The following is a 23,462-nucleotide window of genomic DNA, read 5'->3' on the forward strand; positions in this document are numbered from 1 at the left end:
ACAAAAGAATGACATAAACTGAACAACTAAAATAAAAAGCAAAGTTCAAAATGTGTGTTTAAAAAAAAAAAAAATATGTCCACTGATTCAAGCCCCCCTCAGATTCTCTGGCAGGCTATTCCAGAGGTTGGAGGCATAATAACTAAAGGCCGCCTCTCCATGCCTCTTGGTCCTAGGCTTTGGGATAGATAAAAGGCCAGTGCCAGAGGACCTGAAAGACCTACTGGGTACATAACTTTAACGCATGTCTGATATGTATTGGGGTGCACAATCGTGGATTGATTTAAAAGAATAGAAAAATCTTAAAATGTATTCTTAAAAACTCAAAGGCAGCCAGTGCAGAGACATTAAAACTGGTGTAATGTGTGCTCTTCGTCTGGTCTTGGTCAGTAACCATGCTGCAGCGTTCTGTAAGTTTTGCAGTTGACCAATGGCTTTCTTGGGTAGACCAGACAGGAGGGCATTACTGTAGCCAAGCCTGCTGGTAATAAAAGCATGGATGAGTCTCTCTGTATCAGCCTGAGTGAGAAACGGCCGCACCATGGCAATGTTACTCAGGTGGTCTAAAGCTATTTTGGTCACATTCCTAATGTGTGATTCGAAGTTTAGTTCAGAATCTAAAATAACACCTAGGTTTTTAACCTGGTGTTATGTCTTTATTGCCCAAGAATTCAAATGTGCGACTAGATCATCTATGTGCTTTGGCTCCAACAATAAGTACCTCTGTCTTGTCTTGATTTAACTGAAAGAAGTTATGAGCCATCCAAGTATTTAAATCACTAATACAGTCTAATAATTGATCCATGGAGCTAAAAATACTCTGGTGACACAGAAATGTAAAGTTGTGTATTGTCTGCGTAGCAGTGAAAATCAATGTTGTGGTTTCTGATAACGCTGCCAAGGGGTAACATATATAAATTGAACAGTCCCGGACCCAAAATCGAGCCTTGTGGAATGCCACATGTGGTATGTACAGTGGGGCAAAAAAGTATTTAGTCAGCCACATATTGTGCAAGTTCTCCCACTTAAAAAGATGAGAGAGGCCTGTAATTTTCATCACAGGTACACTTCAACTATGACAGACAAAATAAGAGAAAAAAAATCCAGAAAATCACATTGTAGGATTTTTAATTAATTTATTTGCAAATTATGGTGGAAATAACTATTTAGGCGTTAGTATTTAGGTGTTAGGCTAGGGCACATATCTTCAAACTTCTCATCAGGTCTGCCTTTCTGCTATTTCTCTTTAAATGATTAGTTTCCTCACTCATATAACATGCTCTCCATTTGGATGTGGCCTTTTTCAACTTTACTGGAGCTATGGCAACAACGGTTGCCCTTAATTTGCTATTAAAGTTATCAACTAAATCATCACAGGAAGGTAGAATATGTGGCGGAATATTGTTCATACACTCAATAAAACCTGTAGCAACTTCAGAGGTGAGATAGCATTTCTTAATAATGCATTCAGTATGTGCTATGGGCAACAAGGTAGTAAAAAATACACAGTGGTGATCAGATAAAGCAACATCAACAATAGACGATATGTCAATAGAAAGACCCTTTAATAACTAGGTCTAGACTATGGATGTGGTTATGGGTGGGCCTAGTAACATGTTGGATAAAGTCCATAGAGCTCAAAATATTCATCAATTCAATGGCCTTGGAGTCCGTCTCTTTGTCAACATGAATATTAAAATCGCCCAACACAATGATTTTATCATAGTTCTCAAGGACAATAGTTCAGATAAATCAGTAAAGAAAGTGGGTCAGTGCTTTGGTGGCCTTTACAGGGTTATGGCCAGCACTGGTGGATGACATTTAAACAGTATAGCATGATGCTCAAAAGACCCAAAGTTGCCATACGAAATGTCCTTACAGCTGAGAGCATTAGTAAAAATAGACACTCTCCCCCCATGCTTATTCTCTTTTCTGAATAGAGTGGGAAAAGCTGTAGTCCGGGGGGTGGCTTAAAAAAGAACGGCACTACAGTCTGATGACAGCCATGTTTTAGTGAGAAACATGCAATCAACTTTGCGCTCAGTAATAAGATCATTCACAAGAAAGGTTTTACTTGAGATTGCTCTGACATTTATGAGCGCCATATTCAATGAGTGTGGGCCACTCTGCCCCTCGAGCATCTGCCTCGAGGTAACCAATGGAATAACAACCAAATTATTAATGTTATAACCACGTTTTCCAATCTATCAGAATGGTAGGATATGACAGTTTGTATAAACTCCCTTGAAGGCAGAGTTAAAGGAACATAAATTAGGTTACTCACAATAATCATAGTGCCATTTCTACAGGAGTTGATATGCTTTCTAAGTCTTCTGTTGCTTATTTTGACAGGGAGAACTGGAGCACTACAACATTGCAAAACCAATTTTAGTTTTGTAAACTTTTGTTTACAGTTTAAATTGAGAAAATAAAGATACAATTATTGGCAGCCCAGAGCGAGTACTTGGTTGCAAACCCTTTGGCCAAGATAACTGCAGACAAATGCTTATTGTAACCATCAATGAGCTTGCTGCACCTTTCTACTGGCAATTTGGCCCACTTTTCAGCAGCAAAATGTTCTAATTCTTTCATCTTTGATGGGTGCCCTCCACCGACTGCTGTTTTCAGATTTCACTATAGGTTTTGGATTTGATTCAGATCTGGACTCTTAGCTGGCCACTCCAGAACAGTCCAGCATCTCTTCTTGAACCATTCCTGGGTGCTTTTTGGCATCATTGTCCTGCTGGAAGGCCCAGCAAAGAGCCCAATCAGCAGATTATCAAACTGTTTTGCAGTGCAATGTTCAACCAAGTGTCCAAAAACTGTCTCTCTGTTTGAAGTTGTGGGTGTTCAATCAGGACATTCAACCCCAAACAGATCAAAAGCACCTTGGAATGGTTCAAGAAGAAATTCTGTTCTGGAGTGGCCAGAGAAGAGTCCAGGGCCCAGATTCACAAAACCTTCTTAAAGAAGAAATGTATTCTTAACTGCCATTTTTTCATTAACTATAGATTTAAGAAGACATTTAAGCAAAGTTGCTAGTTCTCAAAAAGGTTATTGGAAATGTTCTGGCACTGTATCTTGTTTCTCCTTAAGCAAAAAGTTAAGAAGAAATTAGATTCTTGAAAATAAAGTTATTGGAAATGTTCTTAATTCCATGATAGCTAAACCCTTGTCTTAAACTAAGGGTAGTGAGAAAAAAGCTCATGCAAGCAATTGAACAATTTAATTCACTCACAAACCCAAGAACATGTTTTAGAACATATGCTAACATGATTGCCATTGCTAGCTAGATAGCTAGCTAAAACGATTGCCGAACTCTAAAATCTTTGTAAGAAAATCATTAAATCTTATATTGTTGAGGAACTGCAATTACGAACTATCTTATGAACTTCATATTTTTCTTAATTAAGAAGCTTCCTAAGTTTTTGCGTAAGAAGTGTTTTGTGAATCTGGGCTAGATCTTAATCACATCCATAACCTAAATCAAATCCAAGTTTATTGGTCGCATACACAGTTTAGCAGATGTTATAGCAGGTGCAGCGAAAAGCTTATGGTCCTAACCATGCAGATAAATGTCAAACATGTACACAAATAAATTAAACACATTATAATCAAGAAATGACAAGAGCTGAAAACAGCAGTTGGTGAAGGGCATTTCTAACATTAAATAATTAGAGTATTGCTGTTGAAGACTGGGCCAAATTGCCAGTAGAAAGCTCATTGATGGCTACAACTTCAAGAAGCATTTCTTGGCAGTTATCTTGGCCAAAGGCTGTACAACCAAGTACTAAACTCAGCAAAAAAGAAACGTCAACTGCGTTTATTTTCAGCAGACTTAACTTCTTATGGCTGGGGGCCGTATTGAGTAGCTTGGATGAATAAAGTGCCCAGAGTAAACTGTCTGTTACTCAGTCCCAGTTGCTAATATATGCATAGTATTAGTACATTGGGATAGAAAACACTCCGAAGTTTCTAAAACTGTTTGAATGATATCTGTGAGTATAACAGAACACATATGGGAGGCAAAAATCTGAGAAAAAATCCAACCAGGAAGTGGGAAATCTGAGGTTGGTCATTTTTCAACTCATTCCCTATTGAAGATACAGTGGGATATTGGTCATCAAATCAAATTTTATTTGTCACATACACATGGTTAGCAGATGTTAATGCGAGTGTAGCGAAATGCTTGTGCTTCTAGTTCCGGCAATGCAGTAATAACCAACAAGTAATCTAGCTAACAATTCCAAAACTACTACCTTATAGACACAAGTGTAAGGGGATAAAGAATATGTACATAAAGATATATGAATGAGTGATGGTACAGAGCGGCATAGGCAAGATACAGTAGATGTTATTGAGTGCAGTATATGAGATGAGTATGTAAACAAAGTGGCATAGTTAAAGTGGCTAGTGATACATGTATTACATAAAGATGCAGTAGATGATATAGAGTACAGTATATACGTATACATATGAGATGAATAATGTAGGGGATGTAAACATTATATTAGGTAGCATTGTTTAAAGTGTCTAGTGATATATTTTACATCATTTCCCATCAATTCCCATTATTAAAGTGGCTGGAGTTGAGTCAGTGTGTTGGCAGCAGCCACTCAATGTTAGTGGTGGCTGTTTAACAGTCTGATGGCCTTGAGATAGAAGCTGTTTTTCAGTCTCTCGGTCCCAGCTTTGATGCACCTGTACTGACCTCGCCTTCTGGATGATAGCGGGGTGAACAGGCAGTGGCTCGGGTGGTTGTTGTCCTTGATGATCTTTATGGCCTTCCTGTGACATCAGGTGGTGTAGGTGTCCTGGTTTTGTTGACGTTGAGTGTGAGGTTATTTTCCTGACACCACACTCCGAGGGCCCTCACCTCCTCCCTGTAGGCCGTCTCGTCGTTGTTGGTAATCAAGCCTACCACTGTTGTGTCGTCCGCAAACTTGATGATTGAGTTGGAGGCGTGCGTGGCCACGCAGTCATGGGTGAACAGGGAGTACAGGAGAGGGCTCAGAACGCACCCTTGTGGGGCCCCAGTGTTGAGGATCAGCGGGGTGGAGATGTTGTTGCCTACCCTCACCACCTGGGGGCGGCCCGTCAGGAAGTCCAGTACCCAGTTGCACAGGGCGGGGTCGAGACCCAGGGTCTCGAGCTTGATGATGAGCTTGGAGGGTACTATGGTGTTGAATGCCGAGCTGTAGTCGATGAACAGCATTCTCACATAGGTATTCCTCTTGTCCAGATGGGTTAGGGCAGTGTGCAGTGTGGTTGAGATTGCATCGTCTGTGGACCTATTTGGGCGGTAAGCAAATTGGAGTGGGTCTAGGGTGTCAGGTAGGGTGGAGGTGATATGGTCCTTGACTAGTCTCTCAAAGCACTTCATGATGACGGAAGTGAGTGCTACGGGGCGGTAGTCGTTTAGCTCAGTTACCTTAGCTTTCTTGGGAACAGGAACAATGGTGGCCCTCTTGAAGCATGTGGGAACAACAGACTGGGATAGGGATTGATTGAATATGTAAACACATCAGCCAGCTGGTCTGCGCATGCTCTGAGGGCGCGGCTGGGGATGCCGTCTGGGCCTGCAGCCTTGCGAGGGTTGACACGTTTAAATGTTTTCCTCACGTCAGCTGCAGTGAAGGAGAGTCCGCATATTTTGGTTGCGGGCCGTGTCAGTGGCACTGTATTGTCCTCAAAGCAGGCAAAAAACGTTATTTAGTCTGCCTGGGAGCAAGACATCCTGGTCTGTGACGGGGCTGGTTTTCTTTTTGTAATCCGTGATTGACTGTAGACCCTGCCACATACCTCTTGTGTCTGAGCCGTTGAATTTAGATTCTACTTTGTCTCTCTGGTCATGTTGCACTTCCTAAGGCTTCCACTAGATGTCAACAGTCTTTAGAAGCTTGTTTGAGGCTTCTACTGTAAAGGAGAACTCTTTGAGTCAGTGGTCTGGCAGATTGCCACAAGCTCGTGATGCTCGTTCATGTGAGAGTTAGCTCATTGCTTTTCTGAAGACAAAGGAATTCTCCGGTTGGAACATTATTGAAAATTTACGCTACGGACTGTAACGGAACTTTGGACTTTTCGTCTGCAACTAGTGAATGCGCCTCGTGAGTTTTGGATTTGTTTACACTGCTTCTTAACACAGCGCGTGTCCAACCCGGAAGCCAGCCACACCAATGTGTCGGAGGCTACACCGTGCACCTGGCAACCTTGGCTAGCGCGCACTGCGCCCGGCCCGCCACAGGAGTCGCTGGTGCGCGATGAGGCAAGGAGATCCCTACCGACCAATCCCTCCCTAACCCGGACGACGCTAGGCCAATTGTGCGTCGCCCCATGGACCTCCCGGTCGCGGCCGGTTACGACAGAGCCTGGGCGCGAACCCAGGGACTCTGATGGGACTCTACAGCCTTTAACCACTGCGCCACCCGGGAGGCCCAGCCATAAGAAGTTTAACATGTGTAAATATTTGTATGAACATAACAAGATTCAACAACAGACATAAACTGAATAAGTTCCACAGACATGTGACTAACAGAAATTGAATAATGTGTCCCTGAACAAAGGGGCGGTCAAAAGTAACAGTCAGTATCTGGTGTGGCCACCAGCTGCATTAAATACTGCAGTGCATCTCCTCCTCATGGACTGCACCAGATTTGCCAGTTCTTGCTGTGAGATGTTACCCCACTCTTCCACCAAGGCACCTGCATGTTCCTGGACATTTCTGGGGGGAATGGCCCTATCCCTCACCCTCCCATCCAACAGGTCCCAGACGTGCTCAATGGGATTGAGATCTGGGCTCTTCGCTGGCCATGGCAGAACACTGACATTCCTGTCTTGCAGAAAATCAAGCACAGAACGAGCAGTATGGCTGGTGGCATTGTCATGCTGGAGGGTCATGTCAGGATGAGCCTGCAGGAAGGGTACCACATGAGAGAGGAGGATGTCTTCCCTGTAATGCACAGCGTTGCCTGCAATGACAACAAGCTCAATCCGATGATGCTGTGACCCTCCACCTCCAAATCGATCCTGCTCCAGATTACAGGCCTCGGTGTAACGCTCATTCCTTCGACGATAAACGCGAATCCGACCATCACATCTGGTGAGACAAAACCGCGACTCGTCAGTGAAGAGCACTTTTTGCCAGTCCTGTCTGGTCCAGCGACGGTGGGTTTGTGCCCATAGGTGACGTTGTTGCCGGTGATGTCTGGTGAGAACCTGCCTTACAACAGGCCTACAAGCCCTCAGTCCAGCCTCTCTCAGCCTATTGCAGACAGTCTGAGCACTGATGGAGGAATTGTGTGTTCCTGGTGTAACTCGAGCAGTTGTTGTTTCCATCCTGTACCTGTCCCGCAGGTGTGATGTTCGGATGTACCGATCCTGTGCAGGTGTTGTTACACGTGGTTTGCCACTGTGAGGCTGATCAGCTGTTCATCCGGTCTCCCTGTAGTGCTGTCTTAGGCGTCTCACAGTACGGACATTGCAATTTATTTCCCTGGCCACATCTGCAGTTCTCATGCCTCCTTGCAGCATGCCTAAAGCACTTTCACGCAGATGAGCAGGGACCCCGGGCATCTTTATTTTTGTGTTTTTCAGTCAGTAGAAAGGCCTCTTTATTGTCCTAAGGTTTCATAACTGTGACCTTAATTTCCTACCGTCTGTAAACTGTTAGTGTCTTAACGACCGTTCCACAGGTGCATGCTCATTAATTGTTTATGGTTCATTGAACAAGCATGGAAAACAGTGTTTAAACCATCTACAAGGAAGATCTGTGAAGTTATTTGGATTTTTACAAATTATCTTTGAAAGACAGCGTCCTGAAAAAGGGACGTTTCTTTTTTTGCTGTGTTTAGCTCCAGGGTGTTCATTTTTGTAAACTTAAGTTTACAAAAATAAAATTCGTTCTGCAATGTTGAAAAATCCAATGAGGTGTTCAACTTATTTTAGAAGAACTAGGGAATTATTTAATTATTAAGAAAAGTGCAAGGGTGCCAATATATTTGTCCACAACGGTTTGTGGATAGACAAATGTATTCTCTTCTCATAGGTTACAAAGATCTGCATGATCCTGGATCTGATTTCAAACCCTACAGGTCCCCTTTCAACCCAAAAATCTAGACCGTGTGGAGAAAATACAAGGTAAGTTATTGAAAATAATTATTGGAAACCTGGTGTTATCCGCAGAGAACATTCACCGGACTGCTTTAAGCGATATAGTTCCTATTTTCCAAGTTAGAGAGGTGCAGGCCAAGATGTGTGTGCTCTTGTTCCATGTCAAGTCATATGTAGACACAAGACTAGACATTGAAGTAAACAGCCTATACATTGCGGTCTCAACTGGCCAAACCAAACTACAAATATGGGACAGACTAATATCCATCTCTGCATAAACGTATTTCTCAACGCTGTGTAGTGACCAGCGCTACCTCACCACCACCAAAGACACAACAATCTCTTAAATTGATGACATCTCTGTTCTTGGAATGAGCAGGCTATATAACTATGAAAGGGCTTGCTACTTGTCATCTTTAACTGTTAGCCTTGAAGTCATGACAACAGAAGAATACCTTACTTCTCACCAATTCAGTACTGAAGTCCTACCTGACCCAAAGAAACCTGCTTCATCTTTTGGCTGATGTAGAATGTTGAGGACAACGGAGGGGCCCAGACATCTGGTTGAAAGTAGGGTTTAACTTACTGATTTAGCCTTGTTTTAGCCTCCTCAAAAGATATGCTAGAAGCCATGATTGAAACAAACAAGTTGTCTTGGAGGTGTGGTTTGATATGGGTGTTTCCTTTCCACCACCAAGACACACCCGTGTGTCAGACCCTCTAAAAAAAAAAAAGGTTGTCTTGTCTTTCAGGTGTACCGCATTCCAGAGATCCCACGTTCCAGCCAAAAGAATGCTACACATTTGGCCTGATTTACAGTCTGTTGGTCTTCAGCCGGAATGTGGAAAGGCTGTTCCGTTGAGCGTTCTTTCGGCATACCAAATAAAACAAAGTTGATTGTTTTTGGTTGTACTGTGAGTCATTATAGATGAGCATTGCATTATATTGATGAAGCTATTATCCTCTTGACCTAGACTTCATGATAGAGGTCTCAGAACCTGTAAACCAATGACCAATCCGAGAAAGAAACAAAAGATCCCCATTTCAGAGGTGGAGAACTGATCCACTTTATTGATTGGTCTGAACTCTTGTAATAGACTACTAAGAGACATTGTGCGATACAAACATTGCATTTCAACATCATGGGATACACGGGTTTTCAAGTCTCAAATTTTTAAACATAAAAAAGTTACCACGATGTTTGACAGATTTGGTGCCTCCGAAATGGCAACCTATTCCATATATAGTGCACCGGCTCTGGTCAAAAGAAGTGCACTATATAGGGAATAAGGTGCTATTTTGGACAAAGACACAGCTGAAAAGTTGCACTTAGTCTTTTCCGGCTTCATTTCGATGTATCTTTTAAGATTCAAGTTTCGTAACCTTTTTCTCATTGCCGTTGTAAACACTTGACATCCCATCAAAAATAGGATGAATAAAATTGATGTTGAAAATAAAAATCTGAACATCAGCTTTAGGACTTTAAACAATTCAAAAGCAAAATGAAACGGAAAAAAACAAGGAAATATCCGGTTTAGAGCAGATTGGGATTATTTAAGCGAAGCAGAAGCTGAGAGAACCAAAAAACATGGTATGCTTTCACATATCCGAAAAAGGGTCTTGCAATGGAACATTACTGTCATTATTAATGTTGACCTAGTCTTTTGACAAAACGGTTGATTTATCTTGGATATTCATAGAGAATAGATTAAGAGGCAATGGACTTGAATAGTCACCATGACTGCAAAAAAGCAACTCTTCCTTAACAACTTGACTGTACCATACACAAAAGTAAAACAATTGCATGTGTCACACTACAAAACCATGTACCAGCTACAAAAGACAGGAACTCGGTCATAAACATCCAGGTTTCCATTAATTATGGGCAAAGTCAAAGCACATCTCAGTACAATCCTCTGCAGGAGCTTGAATAAGTTATACAACAGGTAGTATGCTTTTGTTGTCAAAGGTTACAAAGCAAAAAGTGCAACAATGGTGCAGACCATTCTTTATGTTTGGTTAGTTTTGTATTTTTTTTTGTCTAAAAACATAAAAGACAAATCACACAGATCAGTTTACTGTCAGGACAGTATAAAAAAAAAAAAGATAGGGACTACGGAATCAAAACAAATAAACAAAAAACACCAAAATATTTCTCTGAGAAAATTATTTTAAAGCTGCCTTCTTTTTCTCCAGCCACAAGGCATGGGCGAATCTTGGGCGAAGGTTCCTGACGTACTTTAGTTACCATGACAACGTGGGTTGCAGAGTACTGTAAGTAGAACATTCTGCACTGGTTGGAAACCCTAAAGAGACAGCTACGGGTCAGACTGTGTGCCATACAGTACACCCACCTTGTTTGTGGTCAGCTTAATCCAAACACAATTGGCTCATTGACAGAGTTCAGATCAACATGGGGGCCCAGAAGTAAAGTAGTCACGCGGAGAAGGAACAACATCAAGCTTATTAGTCTTCTTTCACCTTTCTGCTTGCTCCTACACCAGTGTTCTCAACTTGTTCCAAAGATATTGGTTTTGTTTTTCTCAATGGTGCGGTGACTGACAAAAGCTTTCTTTAAGTTCTAGATCAGCAGAAATATTGTTACATCCATGCATCATCTTTCTCCACAGTGTTGCAAAGACAGGCATCAAATTACAAACTCACAATTAAAATGTTAACGTGTGTGTTTGTTTCATTCACATATGTCAACAATGTTCAGGCTTTGGTGGTGCTTGGTGGGCAGGTGGATAGGGGACCTCTGTCTCTCAGCTTCACTGTGTTGGGGGGTAAGAGATGGACAGGGAGGGACAGACTGATATTCAAGATTAAACCCTGCTCCTCCCCAATTCATTCAAAAACAAAGTGGATCCATTTAAAATCAACATTAAAATAAGAATAATCAAGTGAAGAAAAAAAACAGCAGAAAGTTACTCTATTTACATACAATGATTTTTCTTATAGACAAAAGCATCTTTCCAAAAATCAAACAATTTCCCTCCAAAGAAATGTGTATTTTGTGTTGTTTTTTCATATTTATACATTCTAAGTTCTTTATCTTTCATCATATCCTCCACCCAGGCTTCCTCTGTCCTGACAGGCTGTCTGCCAAAGCTTCTGAACATAAAGGGAGTCAGTCTATCCTGAAGATTAAAGCCTGTCAGAAGTCACTCGCTGCCTTTCTTACTGCTGGCAGTCAGAGGGCGGTGTTGCACCAAAAAGGACACCCCCACACCCTCTGTTCTCCCCACACTCATTCAGCACCAGTGAGTGTTGGGGGGGAGGGGGTGGGCAGGCAGGCCTGTACTGAGAGGCCTGCCCTTCCTCTGGGGTGGGATGAGGGGCAGGTAGGGCTCTAGTGGCAGGGCTCAGTCATCGCTGTCTGACAAAGTCTCATACTGCTCCGACAGTAGGGGCTCCCGCTCCCACACCCGCTGCTGCTGGGAACCCAGAAGGCCTCCTGGTGGGGGCTGCTGGGCCTGCATGGAGGGGGAGGCCATTGAGGTGGGGGGCGTGCTGCTCAGCATGCGCATGGTCAGGGGGTTATAGGGGAACTGCATAGAGCCTGGAGAGAGATGCGAGACAGGATAGTCTTTAGAGGGATTTTTCTTATTTAGAAAATCCTGATTTCTGAAATCCCATGTGGCTGTTAATAATGTGGTATTGTGTACACAGACAAATAGACAGAGACCCAGAGTTTAAACGTGTCTTGTGTCTTACCTGTGGACGAGGGCCGGTCCTCCCAGGCCCAGCCCGTGGCCTGCTGGTGGTAGTCTCCCTCTGAGTGGACTGAGGAGACTGACGAGGGCCGCTCCCCTCCTGCTGCCTGGGCTGCTGCTGCGTATGCCTGACCTGGGTTGGGCGACTTGGACTTCCGGCTGTTGGCTTTGCTCTGCAGTTTCTGCTTGCCTGTTGTGTTAGCAATAAGTTTTATTTGCACAAATACAGTGAAATGCTTAACTTGCAAGCCCTACTCAACAGTGCAGTATTCAACATCAAAATAGTATAACTAAAAGAGGAAGCCATTTACAGGGTCAGTGCCAGTACCGCCATTACAATGTGCAGGGATACTGGTGTATTTGAGGTAGATATGTACATGTAGGCAGGGATTAGAAGAAAGTGACTGGTAGCAGGATAAATAATAATAATAGTACAATAACAGTATGGCAGCAGCATAGGTGGTGGGTGTGTGTAAGTTTGTGGGTGTTAGTGTGAGATGGGTCTATTCTGGAGAGCTTGTTCCAAATCTCAAAATATCAAAGTATAGTGTTTTTTCTGCCCAGAGTGGGTGAAAGCCTGTTTTCGCGATAAATTCACTTCCTTCTGTTATAAAATACATTTTTACCAAGACAGATATGATTTTTTAAAACCTTTAGGCAAGTCAGTTAAGAACAAATTCGTATTTTCAATGACAGCCTAAGAACACTGCCTTGTTCAGGGGCAGAACGACAGATTTGTACCTTGTCAGCTGGGGGATTCGAACTTGCAACTTTTCGGTTCCCAATGCTCTAACCACTAGGCTACCCTGCCGCCCGATTATTCATGTTCTGAATTGTTCGGTGGCGTCTTTCTCGAACATATTATGAACAGTAACCTAACACATCCGACAATAGCCACCGAGCTCTGTTGATAAAGCGGTGCTGCTTCTTGCAGCGACTTTTGATGGTTTTCTGCAAAAGTTGTTTCCCCAGGTTGCAAAAACTCTCAATTAACATAACGAGCTGAATTAAATGTCAAATTATTTGAAAATAAAAAGCTTACGGTACGCTCTGTTGACAATTCAGAGATACGCTTGTTTTTCTGAGAGATCTTTAAAAAATACGATTTTCATATTAATGAAAAGCGTATACTAAATCTTTTAAATTGTATGTATATATATATATATATATATATATATATATATATATATGTCATGTCTCAATCGATCATACCTCTTGTTTTATGCCCTCTGGATTTGAGAAGAAAGACGTTGAGCCTGTCAGTTTGCCTTAATTCTCGCACAGCATCCAGGCTAGCTGACGCAAATACTATTTTCCAGATTTTTTACAACTTTTTTCCTCTGGCCTCCATTGATTTAAGCCCTATCCTGTCCAAATCTGCCATGTCAGTAATTTTCACTTGTCAGGAAGGTTATTATCCGGGCCCTAAAAACCTACTGTTTTTCGGCAAACTCCAAAGGTCCTCTGATAATGCATATCCCGTGCTAATCGCCATCCCTGTGTTTTGAGGGATATTACTGAGTTTAACAGGTGATGCACCCAGTTTGGGTTAGAACATGGGAACAAATTGATGCTTAAAACAAAGTGCTATGCACGTAGCATACAAATGATCTGTTTTGTCCTATATCAACTTTCCTAGTGTCTTACTTCTCTTTTAAAAGATGAAGTGGACACAATTGTACTAATGAATTAACCTGTTAGATCTCTAGGGGCGCTATTTCATTTTTGGATAAAAAACGTTCCCGTTTTAAGCGCGATATTTTGTCACGAAAAGATGCTCGACTATGCATATTCTTGACAGTTTTGGAAAGAAAACACTCTGAAGTTTCAGAATCTGCAAAGATTTTGTCTGTAAGTGCCCCAGAAACCAAGATGATGCATCAACCAGGAATTAGCAGAATTTCTGAAGCTCTGTTTTCCATTGTCTCCTTATATGGCTGTGATTGCGCAAGGAATGAGCCTACACTTTCTGTCGTTCGCCCAAGGTCTTAGCAGCATTGTGACGTATTTGTAGGCATATCATTGGAAGATTGACCATAAGAGACTACATTTTCCAAGTGTCCGCCTGGTGTCCTGCGTGGAATTCGGTGCGCAATTGCCAGCTGCTCGTACTTTTCCATTTGATATAGGGGAGAAACCATGTGTCCAAGAACGATGTATCAATGAAGAGATATGTGAAAAACACCTTGATGATTGATTCTAAACAACGTTTGCCATGTTTTCAGTCGATATTATGGAGTTAATTTGGAAAAAAGTTTTGAGGACTGAATTTTCAGATTTTTTTTGGTAGCCAAATGTGATGTATAAAACGGAGCTATTTCTAATACACAAAGAATATTTTTGGAAAAACTGAGCATCTGCTATCTAACTGAGAGTATCCTCATTGAAAACATCAGAAGTTCTTCAAAGGTAAATTATTTTATTTGAAGGCTTTTATGTTTTTGTTGAAATGTTGCGTGCTGGATGCTAACGCTAATGCGAACGCTAAATGCTAACGCTAAATGCTAACGCTAGCTAGCTACTTTTACACAAATGATTGTTTTCCTATGGTTGAGAAGCATATTTTGGAAATCTGAGATGACAGTGTTGTTTACAAAAGGCTAAGCTTGAGAGATGGCATATTTATTTCATTTCATTTGCGATTTTCATGAATAGTTAACGTTGTGTTATGCTAATGAGCTTGCTGATAGATTTACACAATCCTGGATACAGGGCTTTTTTCATAGCTAAACGTGACGCAGAAAACGGAGCGATTTGTCCTAAACAAATAATCTTTCAGGAAAAACTGAACATTTGCTATCTGAGAGTCTCCTCATTGAAAACATCTGAAGTTCTTCAAAGGTAAATGATTTTATTTGAATGCTTTTCTGTTTTTTTGTGTAAATGTTGCCAGCTGAATGCTAATGCTAAATGCTACGTTAGCCATCAATACTGTTACACAAATGCTTGTTTTGCAATGGTTGAGAAGCATATTTTGAAAATCTGAGATGACAGTGTTGTTAACAAAAGGCTAAGCTTGAGAGCTAGCATATTTATTTCATTTCATTTGCGATTTTCATGAATAGTTAACGTTGCGTTATGGTAATGAGCTTGAGTCTGTATTCACGATCCCGGATCCGGGATGGGGAGACCAGAAAGGTTAATAAATTGCCAAATACGTCAGGTAATTAAATATCTGCGTAGGTTACAGTTTACACATTCTTCCCAAGATGGCATAGCAGTTCAGACGTATTTTGTCCTCGTCCTGTCGTGTCCCGTATATATATATATATATATTTACAACTTTTTTTTCACATACATTTTTAATTTTCCAAAAACTCATCTTCAGAACACTCTCCTGCAATCCGCTTCACCAATTTATATTTATATAAAAAAGTATTATTTACCTCAGATCTGTAATCCTCCGAGAGGCTAGCCAGAAATTAGCCAGAAGCTAGCCGGGAGCTATCCAGAAGCTGGTCCAGAAGCTACTCTGAAGCTGGTTCAGAAGCTAGTTAGCTTATTTACTGGCTAATCGTTAGTACTCAGCTAACCACGGTTTATGGTCATCGGCTGTCCTTTGGCTCGAGAATCTATCGCCAGTTTTGTACGGCGCGGTGCAGCGCAGCGCGGCTCGGAACGGAACATACCGGACCAATTTTTCTCTCCATGTCCCTGGATTTCGGCCGCTGGCTCTGGACATCCATACCTGGATCTCACAGCTAGCTAGCTGCTATCCGTGTGACTATCGGCTTTCGTCGATTCCGGAGCTAACATCAATTGTTCCGGAGCTAGCCAGCTGAAGAGTTCCATCAATCACTCCTGGGCTGCAGTCACCTATCCGGACCCGTTTTGCTGCCTACGCGGAGCCCCACCGGGCCTTCACAGCTGGACAGCCGACGTTGTCTACCCGAGGGAATTGTCCGGCTGGCTCCTCCGGCGCAACGTTGCCTGGGCGCCCATCTGCAGCCTGCTAGCCGTTGGCTATCTTATCGGCTGCTATCTGAATAGACAATCGGACAATTTTTATTTTTATTTATTTTTCTTCTTGGGCCTCTATAACTATATCTATTGTTTTTTATTTTTGTTTTTGTTGTGTGATTTGGATTAATCCCCTCTACCACACGGAAACCCACTAATCTACTGACGGAACGCAAGAGTTGGCTAATAACAGACCTCCATCCTATGCTAGCTTGCTCCTATGCTAGCCTGCTACCGATTTAGCTGTCTAAATCGCCGTGACCCCCAACCAACCTCTCCACTCACTGGACCCTTTTGATCACTCGACTGAGCATGCCTCTCCTTAATGTCAATATGCCTTGTCCATTGCTGTTCTGGTTAGTGTTTATTGGCTTATTTCACTGTAGAGCCTCTAGTCCTGCTCATTATACCTTATCCAACCTATTAGTTCCACCACCCACACATGCAGTGACATCTCCTGGTTTCAATGATGTTTCTAGAGACAATATCTCTCTCTTCATCACTCAATACATAGGTTTACCTCCACTGTATTCACATCCTACCTTACCTTTGTCTGTACATGCTGCTATTTTATCGCCCCCAGAAACCTCCTTTTACTCTCTGTTCCAGACGTTCTAAACGACCAATTCTTATTGCTTTTAGCCGCACCCTTATTCTACTCCTACTCTGTTCCTCTGGCGATGTAGAGGTGAATCCAGGCCCTGCAGTGCCTAGCTTCACTCCTATTCCCCAGGCGCTCTCTTTTGACGACTTCTGTAACCGTAATAGCCTTGGTTTCATGCATGTTAACATTAGAAGCCTCCTCCCTAAGTTTGTTCTATTCACTGCTTTAGCACACTCTGCCAACCCGGATGTTCTAGCTGTGTCTGAATCCTGGCTTAGGAAGACCACCAAAAATTCAGACATTTTAATTCCAAACTACAACATTTTCAGATAAGATAGAACTGCCAAAGGGGGCGGTGTTGCAATCTACTGCAAAGATAGCCTGCAGAGTTCTGTCCTACTATCCAGATCTGTACCCAAACAATTTGAACTTCTACTTTTAAAAATCCACCTCTCTAAAAACAAGTCTCTCACCGTTGCCGCCTGCTATAGACCACCTACCAGGTACCTCCCCAAAGCCTTAAACACAGGCACCCTCATAGATATCATCCTAACCAACTTGCCCTCTAAATACACCTCTGCTGTTTCCAACCAAGATCTCAGCGATCACTGCCTCATTGCCTGCATCCGTAATGGGTCAGCGGTCAAACGACCTCCACTCATCACTGTAAAACACTCCCTGAAACACTTCAGCGAGCAGGCCTTTCTAATCGACCTGGCCGGGGTATCCTGGAAGGATATTGATCTCATCCCGTCAGTAGAGGATGCCTGGATATTTAAAAAAAATGCCTTCCTAACCATCTTAAATAAACATGCCCCATTCAAGAAATTTAGAACCAGGAACAGATATAGCCCTTGGTTCTCCCCAGACCTGACTGCCCTTAACCAACACAAAAACATCCTATGGCGTTCTGCATTAGCATCGAACAGTCCCCGTGATATGCAGCTGTTCAGGGAAGCTAGAAACCATTATACTCAGGCAGTTAGAAAAGCCAAGGCTAGCTTTTTCAAGCAGAAATTTGCTTCCTGCAACACTAACTCAAAAAAGTTCTGGGACACTGTAAAGTCCATGGAGAATAAGAACACCTCTTCCCAGCTGCCCACTGCACTGAAGATAGGAAACACTGTCACCACTGATAAATCCACCATAATTGAGAATTTCAATAAGCATTTTTCTACGGCTGGCCATGCTTTCCACCTGGCTACTCCTACCCCGGTCAACAGCACTGCACCCCCAACAACAACTCGCCCAAGCCTTCCCCATTTCTCCTTCTCCCAAATCTGATCAGCTGATGTTCTGAATGAGCTGCAAAATCTGGACCCCTACAAATCAGCCGGGCTAGACAATCTGGACCCTTTCTTTCTAAAATTATCTGCCAAAATTGTTGCCACCCCTATTACTAGCCTGTTCAACCTCTCTTTCGTGTCGTCTGAGATTCCCAAAGATTGGAAAGCAGCTGCGGTCATCCCCCTCTTCAAAGGGGGTGACACTCTTGACCCAAACTGCTACAGACCTATATCTATCCTACCATGCCTTTCTAAGGTCTTCGAAAGCCAAGTCAACAAACAGATTACCGACCATTTCGAATCTCACCATACCTTCTCTGCTATGCAATCTGGTTTCAGAGCTGGTCATGGGTGCACCTCAGCCACGCTCAAGGTCCTAAATGATATCTTAACCGCCATCGATAAGAAACATTACTGTGCAGCCGTATTCATTGATCTGGCCAAGGCTTTCGACTCTGTCAATCACCACATCCTCATCGGCAGACTCGACAGCCTTGGTTTCTCAAATGATTGCCTCGCCTGGTTCACCAACTACTTCTCTGATAGAGTTCAGTGTGTCAAATCGGAGGGTCTGCTGTCCGGACCTCTGGCAGTCTCTATGGGGGTGCCACAGGGTTCAATTCTTGGACAGACTCTCTTCTCTGTATACATCAATGAGGTCGCTCTTGCTGCTGGTGAGTCTCTGATCCACCTCTACGCAGACGACACCATTCTGTATACTTCTGGCCCTTCTTTGGACACTGTGTTAACAACCCTCCAGGCAAGCTTCAATGCCATACAACTCTCCTTCCGTGGCCTCCAATTGCTCTTAAATACAAGTAAAACTAAATGCATGCTCTTCAACCGATCGCTACCTGTACCTACCCGCCTGTCCAACATTACTACTCTGGACGGCTCTGACTTAGAATACGTGGACAACTACAAATACTTAGGTGTCTGGTTAGACTGTAAACTCTCCTTCCAGACCCATATCAAACATCTCCAATCCAAAGTTAAATCTAGAATTGGCTTCCTATTTCGCAACAAAGCATCCTTCACTCATGCTGCCAAACATACCCTTGTAAAACTGACCATCCTACCAATCCTCGACTTTGGCGATGTCATTTACAAAATAGCCTCCAATACCCTACTCAACAAATTGGATGCAGTCTATCACAGTGCAATCCGTTTTGTCACCAGAGCCCCATATACTACCCACCATTGCGACCTGTACGCTCTCATTGGCTGGCCCTTTTATTTCTACTTTGCACATTCTCCCATTGCAAATCTACCATTTCAGTGTTTTACTTGCTATATTGTATTTACTTTGCCACCATGGCCTTTTTGCCTTTACCTCCCTTATCTCACCTCATTTGCTCACATCGTATATAGACTTGTTTATACTGTATTACTGACTGTATGTTTGTTTTACTCCATGTGTAACTCTGTGTCGTTGTATGTGTCGAACTGCTTTGCTTTATCTTGGCCAGGTCGCAATTGTAAATGAGAACTTGTTCTCAACTTGCCTACCTGGTTAAATAAAGGTGAAATAAAATAAATAAACAGTTCTACATGGTTCTTATTGATATGCATTATTATTTAGACTTTCTCTGAACTGAAGGCCATAATATTAGGCTATTCCAAGACATTTGAAATATCTTCACACCTAGGAGAGCCTCCAGGCATCCGTCATAATGGTCAATTGTGAATGAAGAAAAAATAAAGAATTACAGGGGCAGTTCGGTAAAACGAATCCCGTCTGAATCGTCCACTGTTAAAACGGACATGTTGGTGTAATAATTACATAACCACCGTTCTATAGTAATACCAGTCACGTGCGAATAGGGCTTTAGTCACCCTAATATTGGCCATCCTACAAAGGGTAAGAAAAACTCAACCTTTGAACGGATTATGATAGAGACCATTGGTTTTCTGAGTATCTACACAATTAACATAATTTTACCCATTGGTCAAAATATTTTTTGATTGGACACCCTACAAAGTACTCTATTCCAATGGATCTTTAGAGACAGGCAGGGTTAAAAAGGAGGGTGTGTAAGTATTATGTATTTACAATGTTTAGTTTACTCCTGTTTAGTGGTTTCAGTCTGCTGCGTGTGGTTGTTTGCCACTGACCCATGCTAGGTGAGGGGTTGGCCTCCTGGCGGGCCTCGTTGCTGGGGGTGTTACAGCTGGGCTGAGGCCCTCCCTGGTGCTCCTCTGGCCTTTCTTCCAGGTTGCCCATCAGGGCCTTCCGGATGATGTCCTCCAGGCCCAGGTTACTGGCCGGGTCGCTGAAGGAGTGGTTCCTGGGGTTCACGCTGCCTGGCGGGCCAAACACGCACACAGGACGAGGGGGAAGACATGGCACAGTCATGTTTATTAGGGTATTCAAACAGAAACATTTAAAAAAATGTTTGTTTCAATTTATTTCATAAACTTTTGGGCTGGTTTAAATGATTTTAGTATGTTTGAATATGAGTATATGTTGATAGAATAGGATCCTATGGTGTTAGAAATGTTTATACTCACTTGAGCTGGTCACAGCAGGCAAGTTGAAGATCTCTGTGCCTGGTTGTGCATTTCCTGAAAGGAGAAACAATAGCATAGTTCAGTTAGCAAACGAAATGTCTGACTGCAAACTAAAATGACGCTAAAAGACAGAGTTAATCGTTTTACAGTGTCTTCCTATTAAAATGTCATCCGTTGTTAAATGAGAAATGAGTGCAATGCATAGAAAATATCCTTTAAATTAATAAAATACAGTGTGAATTGAGTTCCATCAAATGCTATATTTTTTATATCTTGGAATGCTTTCTTAAATGACGTTCGTACAAGGAAGATAAGAAGAGAGGTGACTTACCTACATCAGAATCCCCGACACCAGAGGAGTTTAACTTACGAAATATCTCCTGCTTCTTGGATTTCACCATAGGGGAGGTGTTCTCCAGCTTGGTGAAAAAGGAGGGCAGGTAGCTGACACTGCCAGGGGAGCGAGAGTCGCCCCTGTAACCAGAGAAAGGCCACCACGGGGTTAAGAGTCAGGCAGCAGAGGGCTGATTAGGCTAGCGTGCCACTGGCACCTCACCCCAGTTTCCACTCTGTTAGCATGACAAACAGGTCACAGCTGCCCACACGGCACATTCTGTCCATGGGCACTGAAGGTATCCAGTATCCACACGCACAAATGCACGTAGACATACAAAATAAATCGCTGTCATGCTTTTTGGTTTGTCAACTTAATGGCCGAAACATACATATGTCTAGTGATATCATTGAACGTTCCATTAGGTCAGGGGTGTCATTCCATGGAGGGTCTAGTGTCTGCCGGTTTTTCTTTTTTCTTTTCAATTAAGCCCCAGACATCCTGGTGAGAGGAGTTCCTTACTAATTAGTGACCTTAATTCATCAATCAAGTACAAGAGAGGAGCGAAAACCCACAGACACACGGCCCTCTGTAGAATGAGTTTGACAAGTGTGCGTTAGGTGAACATAAAGAAATGCGAGAGCGCCCACTACTTAAGAAGATATGCCAGTCCTACACACCTCATCTCAGGCTGGTCAGCCTCTCGTCTCTGGGGTTGTTGCTGCTGCTCTCTGGCCTCCTGTTGTTTATCCTGGTAGCTCTGGGGAGGGGAGATGGGCTCATAACTCTCCACCGCCCCCCTGCCACCCCGATCAGGGGATTTACCAGGTCTGGGGAAGGGACAGAGGAAGAGAGGGAAAAGTGAGAATTTGATGGAATGGACAGGGGTGCACCACCGGGGTTATGTTGATTAGGGAGAAAATGTTTTGCATGGGAGGTACAACCTGAACTTATTGCAAACCGTTTAGCTACGGTTTACCCTACTAAACAGGCTGGCTTGGTCAAGAGGTTGTGTTGGGCTACTGGTGGGTGTTGCTACTGTACCTGGCTCTGGGCTTGTCAGGGGCGTTCTCAGGAGACACTCTGCTGGGCGTGGGTCTCTGATGGTGTGATGGGGCCTGGGTCTGGTTCTCTGGGCTGTAGCGGCTGGGGCCCTTGGCACGGCCCCCGGGGCCCGAGCTAGATACTGGCAGCTGGGCGCTCTGGAATGTGGTGGTGGCAGAGGAGGAGATAGTGGTGGAGGACTGAGGAGGATCCTGGTTCCTGGCAAAGTCCTGGGTGATAATATGCTATAAAAGGAGAAAGAGGAGGACACACAGATCAGGAAGATGTTATTATTTGGAGGCACACCTCCATTTTCAGTCTCTACTCTTAAACATTTGTATCAGTTGTAAACAGTTGTCTAGTAGAGGCTGTTGTCAGAGTTGTTGAGATCATCATTTACAGTTCAGTCGATGGATCACTCAAGATATCATCATTCAACAAATAGTGGTATAGGAGGCATACTGTACATTAATTGTTGGTAAAGTCATTTGTATTGTTTACACAGTACATGGATTGTTTGCCTTTGGAACCCAGTTAAAAAGGGCTATGAAGGAACAAGTCATTGGGGTCTTCTTCAGGCTGACTACATAGCAGTTGCCTGACAGAACTCATGCCTGGATAGGTGTTTAATATCAGCTAACCACAAAATATGATATAGCAATCTGATGCCCGACTGTGCAGGCAATGACATGGCATGCAACCGTGGAAAGCTACCAGTGTGTCTTACCGAGATGTGGTCAGCCAGGGTCATGACCCGATGGGTCTTGGGGACCTGCTGGGACTGGGAGTACCCTCCGTCAGCCTGGGAAGATGGGGGCTGCTGGGACTCCGCTGACTGGCGGTAGCGGATCATGTCAAAGGAACGCATGCCAGCTGCTGAGTGAGGATAACACACAGTTACCAGACTGAGTTGGGGAGGGTAGAGAAATGGCGGAGAGAAGTGATATATGGGAATGGAGGAGAGGGTGATATATCGGGGAGGGTGGAAGGAGGGGTAGAACTACCCCTTCTTCCACCCTCCCCGAATGTCAACAGGCAGCTGATATAGGTTTGCCTCCAGACAGAAATAGCTTGTTGAGTGGTCTGGTGACCAGATGGGAGCTTGTGGGGAATGGAATGGTGTCGCCTGCTCTGTCGTACTAAGCTTACAAGGTTACTGGGCTGAGGAGTCATTCGGGACATGTTGGGTAACTTAAACATTCCATAAGGAAACCAATACTTGAGAAAGAGAGCTTGAGACCTTCAAGAGAATACTTCAAGTACGCAAATTACATCTATAGTAGAGGTCGACCGATTATGATTTTTCAACACCGATACCGATTATTGGAGGACCCCCAAAAAAAGCAGATAGCGATTAAATCGGACGATTTGTATATATACAGTGCCTTGCGAAAGTATTCGGCCCCCTTGAACTTTGCAACCTTTTGCCACATTTCAGGCTTCAAACATAAAGATATAAAACTGTATTCTTTTGTGAAGAATCAACAACAAGTGGGACACAATCATGAAGTGGAACGACATTTATTGGATATTTCAAACTTTTTTAACAAATCAAAAATGGAAAAATTGGGCATGCAAAATTATTCAGCCCCCTTAAGTTAATACTTTGTAGCGCCACCTTTTGCTGCGATTACAGCTGTAAGTCGCTTGGGGTATGTCTCTATCAGTTTTGCACATCGAGAGACTGACATTTTTTCCCATTCCTCCTTGCAAAACAGCTCGAGCTCAGTGAGGTTGGATGGAGAGCATTTGTGAACAGCAGTTTTCCGTTCTTTCCACAGATTCTCGATTGGATTCAGGTCTGGACTTTGACTTGGCCATTCTAACACCTGGATATGTTTATTTTTGAACCATTCCATTGTAGATTTTGCTTTATGTTTTGGATCATTGTCTTGTTG

At 43.1% G+C, this 23,462-nt stretch overlaps 1 protein-coding gene across 21 annotated transcripts in view; it reads right to left on the reverse strand.

Annotated features, from left to right (window-relative positions):
• Nucleotides 1-9,151: 9,151 nt before the first annotated feature.
• ncor1 (nuclear receptor corepressor 1) overlaps nt 9,152-23,462 on the reverse strand; it is a 124,287-nt gene continuing 109,976 nt past the window's right edge. For 16 of the 21 annotated variants that reach the window (XM_090192318.1, XM_090192320.1, XM_036937455.2 and 13 more), the window contains 8 exons: nt 22,292-22,440; nt 21,565-21,809; nt 21,201-21,350; nt 20,518-20,660; nt 20,187-20,240; nt 19,791-19,979; nt 11,827-12,015; nt 9,152-11,671 (listed from right to left, as the gene is read on the reverse strand). In XM_090192318.1, coding sequence (XP_090048444.1) covers nt 11,475-11,671; nt 11,827-12,015; nt 19,791-19,979; nt 20,187-20,240; nt 20,518-20,660; nt 21,201-21,350; nt 21,565-21,809; nt 22,292-22,440 — 1,316 coding nt within the window. In that variant the 3' untranslated portion in view covers nt 9,152-11,474. The remainder of the gene's footprint in view (nt 11,672-11,826; nt 12,016-19,790; nt 19,980-20,186; nt 20,241-20,517; nt 20,661-21,200; nt 21,351-21,564; nt 21,810-22,291; nt 22,441-23,462) is intronic. The other 5 variants (XM_090192321.1, XM_090192316.1, XM_090192319.1 and 2 more) reach the window with 1 other exon arrangement.

This window comes from Oncorhynchus mykiss, chromosome 12 (genome assembly GCF_057628025.1).
Source record: "Oncorhynchus mykiss isolate SJ-2025 chromosome 12, ASM5762802v1, whole genome shotgun sequence".
In the NCBI taxonomy this organism is placed as follows: domain Eukaryota; kingdom Metazoa; phylum Chordata; class Actinopteri; order Salmoniformes; family Salmonidae; genus Oncorhynchus; species Oncorhynchus mykiss.